Below are 6,054 nucleotides of genomic sequence, written 5' to 3'. Positions count from 1 at the left end.
CACCTACTTCAGTTTGTCATTAGGTACTTTTCAAACATCATATTAAATCATTTGCTAAGAAACTAGCAGGCCATTAGGGCACTTTGGGGTTGCAAATGATCCATTCATTTGACATATCATTCCCCCTCTCACCCCAACTGATGATGCCTACCCTTACATTTGAACCCTCTGAGCCCAATAACATGCCCACACAGTTTTGTTGAGAAATTAACCAAGTCTAAACTTGGAATCACGTTACTCTACAGGTCACATTTGTTCAAAAAAATGCCAAAAATTCAACTGTTGGCACCAGATCCAGAATTATATCATAATATTTGACAGAAAAAAGTCAAATATAAGGAGCAACATATAGCATGTAAAGCCACAGTTTTTCCCCAGTATCGGGAACCTGTGGGCTCTTGGAAAAATGCTTAACATGTTGATTTTTTATTTTTTTTGTCAAATTAAACATCAAAGAAATTAAAGTTTTTTTGGTTTGTTTTCTTTCTTTCTTTTTTTTTAAACTGTAATGCTGCACAGCAGACATTTCTGAGTTCTCTCTACGTCTAGCCATGGCTGTGCAGGACTTTGTATTTCAGTAAAAATAAGGCCACAGTGAGGAAAACCATGACAGGGGCAACAAGAGGAGTAATAAATTTAGCCAATAAAGCATCTATACTTGACCTCAAGTACAGAACACTGCTTCTGCTACTGACAAGAAGTATGAGGAGAAGTTGTCTGACAAGTTGACTAAAGCCCCTTTCAAATGTGGGACATGGAACATTGCTGGGTTCGTCAATCCATTAAAGTGACAGCATTTCGTCACTTTAAGGCCCTTTTAGACATAGGTCACAGGGTTTTCTGTTCATGTTCCTCATGGCTGCATTCACAAATATCCACCACACTGTCAGTTGTCACTCACGCAAAACTAGTCAATACACCAAGTGAGGTACAATGCACAACAATGAACAGACTAAAACTAAACGTATAGCAGCTAATTAAAGTGTCTAAATAACTACCAGCCCAGTTTACCCTGAATTCTTAAACAGTGAAACAAAGCTCAGGACTCAACCTGAGGACAGTTGCTATGTGACAAAATATGAAACTGCAGCTTATAAGATGTGAATCTGTGTCACAGCTCATCTGTCTGAGGTGAAGAAATGTTCACAGCTGCTATTAGATCCTGATCGTCCCTTCCTCCAAGTCGGGATCATTTACAGTTGAACCTATTGAAGTTCTACTATTGCGCCGTGCGTAAATGCGCACAGCTCTCTCTCTCTCTCTCTCTCTCTCTCTCTTTGGAGACATTTGTGGAATTTACCTCTGTCTAATGCTACAGGTTTGTAATAAACGATGAAGAATTAGTCCTAAACAGCTGGAAGCTAAACTGTCATTCTGTGTGTTACAGCTCACCTGCCTGAGGTGAAGACACGTCACCTGTTGGGTCCTGGCTCATACTGATCAGCTTTCCATGATCTCTTGGGGTGAATTTATAATTAAAAGAATCTATTCAAGTTAAATTATGTGAGCAACTCTCTCTCTCTGGAGACACTAGTATGCTGCAGGTATTATACAAACTCAGAGCCAATAGCTCCAAACAGCTGGAAGAAACAAACTTCAGCTCCTCTGTGGAGAAAAACCTCTGGATTACATTCATCATCGGTGACTATTGTTATTCTTTAGACTGTTAATGTCTGTTTTCATCTCATTAAGGTTTCATTATTAATACCATCCCATTTCGTTGTCTAACAGATTTGAAACTGTAAAGCAAAGTGTGTGAAAAAAATTGTGCTGTGATTGTGTATTAAGTGTTTCTGATGTTTTCAAACGAATATTGATGCTTCCTCAAATCACTTGACACAACTCAAAGTACTGCTGCTTGTGTTTGTATATCCATTAGTATGACAGTTCAGTTCACACTTGTGCCATATTAAAAGTTATATGGAAGTGTTACTAGGTCCAACCTAGTGACCTAGTAAGATTGGTGGCCCAACTTTTATGGATGAGCAACCAGGGTGCACATTCAGACATGCAGCCAACCCATTGAGTTGCTGTCATTGTAATAGAATAGAGAGCATGTGTGAAAGGGGTAGAACTGATATCTGTATACGTCATCATGTCTCCCAGCCCGACAACAAATGTCTCTGGAGCTACTAACACTGTCACTGAACTCTTCTGGTCAGTAATCATGTTGCACCGTGAGCACTTTACAAGCAAACTTTTCTCCTTGACCCCAAGTGACGAATAAATATGAACTTGTTGGAAGGGCACATTTCCTAAAGGACATGAATGCAGCATAGGGCAGCCAACTCATGGACTAAGGGATCGCTTATGTCCTGTCAAAAAGCTTCAGCTTGATTCCCTGGTTGCAATCAGAGAAGAGAGGGCATCTGAGAAGAGTGTTAGCAACAGCACTTGATAATTATCAAGTACTACACAGAGTGATGAGGAATTAGCCTCACGCTCTTCCAAGTGTAACAGTGAAGAGCGGTCAGGCTGCAGATGGGCTTGTTTTCAGTCCAGACGGCTGGCAACTGCTATCAGGAAAGGTGGTGCTACAAAGGCAGCCAGCCTGCCGTCACTCCCACTCACTTCCAGTCATTCCCTGCAAGACTCAGAGCTCCAGGGCAGATACTGGCTTTGCTTTATAATAGGTTAAATGCTGTTTGTCAAGTCAAACCATTCCAAGGTACAAAATACGAAGACATGGAAGTTGTTCTGGGAACTTTTTTCTGACATAAAAGTGGTCATTTTAGATAAAAAACTCAATGTTGTCCAGCTGTAGCCAAAAATAAGGTCAGCTTAAAACTGAAGATATCAGCATCTGTTTTGATACATCTGTATCAGTCTGAACAGACACTCCTCATCTTCTCTACATGTAATTAAGACAGCTTATATTCAAGTCATGATCAGGTCTTTCTTCAGTGTTGATGCCAACTGGGTGTTCATGAGACTAGAAACGTTCCTCTGCTTTTCCAGCATCAAAACTGTCACTACTAGAAGTCCATGCCATGAAAACGGCCAAATAGCCGACTTAGCCACAAACTCAAAATGACTTTTCAGTGGCTATCCACGAATACAATGACTGAATCGGTGGAAAGCAGGCTTCTCCATCTGTGGTCTGTGTGCAATGGCACTGTTCTGACAACATTCCAGCACTGACACAGAAGACAAAGGAATTATCTTGGTTTTAGATCAACCCTGAGAGATTTGTTGTGTTATACTGTCTGCAAGTTTACATGTCACGCACTGGAAGGCCATACTGGCAGGGGATGAGCTTCAGTGTTGAAGACATACTGGTCTAAGCTAATGAGGTTGGGATTGTCTGAGAAGAGCAGGTACAGATATTTCAGGGTCTCTCCCAGGAAGAAGCTCTCCATCTTGTCTCGGGGACTTGGGTACTCTGGGTCCCGCACATTGTTAATGGAGGTGTAGCCGCCAGAGGAAACCTGAGTGGAAAGACACATTTGTCCACATTTACAATGTTTCCTGATCTAATTACAATTACTGTTACAATAAAGTACTACTTCCTGAAAACTAGGTTTGGTCATTGAGAACCGATTCTTTTTTGGAACTTGTTCCAAAATTGTGATTAGAAAGAAATCATTTAGTAAGTTTAATTTTGATTCTGCTTATTGGTTCCCAAACAAATTTCACTTGTCTTTCTTTGCAGTGTACTACTACTGCAAACACCTACTGTATATCTACTGCTGTTCATCTGCGTAATTAGTCATGCAAGCTGAATGCCTGCTCATCTTTCCTTCTCCTAATGCATTTGTCCTAATAAATTATGAGTCTGCATTTTTTCAGTTAGCCGACTCAGCCATTGCTTGATTTGTTGCCAGCTGCTTGATTAGCAGTTAAACAGCACAAACTCTCTGCTGTTTAACTGCATTTGTTAAAATTTTGTGACTGTCTTGTAACTAATGGTAGTCACAACTGCTGCAAAATGCTTTACAAGGACATAACTCTTTTCGTTACAGTAAAATAGCTGAAGTAAACACAAAGAAAAGTAAAGAAAAGCGACTACTGTCGCTATGGTTACTTTATTCAGTGTAGAAGTGTTTTACACCACTCTTCTGTGAAGAATGAAGGAGGATGCTTTAGTAACATAACATGAATTCTTTACTTCTGTGACAGCAACACACTGTGAAAGTCCTGCATTGAAAATGTTACTTAATGTAAGAGTGTCTAACTATAATCAGGAAACTGTACAACAGCATTAAAAGTACTTAAAGCATGGGTGCCCGTATAGCTCACCTGGTTGAGCGGGTGACCCATGAACAGGGACTACAGTCCCCAACGCAGCAGTTGTGAGTTTGAATCCCGCTCATGACCCTTTGCTGCAGGTCTCTCCCTCACTCTTCTCCCCCCTTTCCTGTCTCTCTATACTGCACTAAATAAAGGCAAAAGCCCAAAAGTACTTAAAAGCAGAAGAGTGACTGTTTTATTGTAACATTACATCATATTTTTGTTACTTATGCATTAATGTAAACAAAGGATTTATCCATTGTAGTAACCCTTACCACCTGCCCAATCTTACCTCATGCTAGAGGCTAACCGGTACACACATCACACACTCTCCTTACTTTTTAAAAAATATATACCTTGACTGCGGTTTATTTAGCCTGTAGCTATGTGACATGAGTTTATGACAAACCTGACTTTTTCATGTTAACAACCTTTATATGTGAGTATTTGTTATGACTTAGTCCTACAGAAGCCCCCCTAAGACATTGATCCTCACCTAATTTCCTTTGGGATTAATTAGGGTTCAATTTATCTTATTTTATCTTATTAATTTAATCCATACAGTTATTGCAGACCAGCATATATTTCACTGACCTTAGTGTACTTGTCAAAGTTTTGGAAAATCTCCCAGCCCCACTCCCGGTACTTGTGATCCTTTGTGAACCTGTGCAAGTAGAAGAGACTCTCCACTGTCTCTGGTCGCAGGAGGTTGTGTCGGTCTGCAAGCTGTTACAGAGAAAACAAAGGAGACACAAACAGTAAAGTAAGAAAAACATCTCATATTACCATCTGCTTAACGAACACCCTCCTCCCTAACCTTTGCAGGATCCTTTGCAGTGACATTCCACTATTTTAAACATTCTCACACAATTGCAGTGGCCTCCAAGAATAGCACAAGCATAAGTGTCATGTACAACACTAGACATGAAAGTGTGGTACCAAATGATGTGACAATACAGTTCAAAAAGTATATGGACATCCAACGGAAGCTGCCAACACATAGAACACAGAAGCTCTGATTACAACACACACACAGGGAGTGTGAATTCATTCTCTGCTGTACAGGTGCATTTCATATAATTTTAATAAAAATTTTTTCTTTTTTTTTTCATCATACATTACATCACAGTTAAAACAAACAAGGGCTTGAAATATTCCAGTTTATGTGTAATGAGTATAGAATATATACAATTTTCTATTTAAACATTGTCTGATGAAAAATATAGAGCATCAAAGGAGATGGATGCACTTGTAGATGTTGTTACTCCACTTTATCTTTACATAGCAAACACTTGTCTGCTGCTACATTACTGGTCTCATATTTAGTTACATCTCATATATAGAACCTTGAGCCACCATTAATTCCACTTTTCCTTCCTCTGCTGTGACAAGTCAAAATGTTTGCCTTTCTAGATTTCACTTACAGTTACAGGTGGAGAGAGTGGAGAGCTTCAAGTACCTGGGTGTTAACATTACACAGGACCGGACATGGTCTTGGCACATCAACACCCTGATGAAGAAAGCGCAACAGCGCCTCTACCACCTCAGACGCCTGAGGGACTTTAAGCTCCCTCTCAAGTTGCTCAGGTACTTTAACACCTGCACCATTGACAATGTTTTGGCTGGGAGCATCACCACCTGGATGGACAGCAGCCCACAAACAATGCAGGTTACAAGCCAGGAAGATTGTGAGTGAGCCCACCCACCCCAGCCACAGACTGCTCTCTCTGCTGCTGTCAAGGCAGCGTTACCGCTGCCTGAAGGCAAACGCAGAGAGGATGAGGAGGAGCTTCTTCCTTCAGGCTGTCTGCCTGCTAAACCTGA

At 40.6% G+C, this 6,054-nt stretch overlaps 1 protein-coding gene across 1 annotated transcript in view; it reads right to left on the bottom strand.

Annotated features, from left to right (window-relative positions):
• Positions 1–546: 546 nt before the first annotated feature.
• The window catches only part of man1b1b (mannosidase, alpha, class 1B, member 1b), a 26,856-nt gene continuing 21,348 nt past the window's right edge, over positions 547–6,054 (bottom strand). Inside the window, exons 13-14 of the mRNA XM_008285158.1 lie at positions 4,825–4,956; positions 547–3,428 (exon numbers count right to left, since the gene is read on the bottom strand). Of these exons, the coding sequence (XP_008283380.1) occupies positions 3,222–3,428; positions 4,825–4,956 (339 nt within the window). The 3' untranslated portion in view covers positions 547–3,221. The remainder of the gene's footprint in view (positions 3,429–4,824; positions 4,957–6,054) is intronic.

Source organism: Stegastes partitus, unplaced genomic scaffold (assembly GCF_000690725.1).
Source record: "Stegastes partitus isolate 25-593 unplaced genomic scaffold, Stegastes_partitus-1.0.2 Scaffold389, whole genome shotgun sequence".
Classification (NCBI taxonomy): domain Eukaryota; kingdom Metazoa; phylum Chordata; class Actinopteri; family Pomacentridae; genus Stegastes; species Stegastes partitus.
Note: the sequence above shows the minus strand (reverse complement) of the source record. Positions and strands in the feature narration are given on the sequence as shown.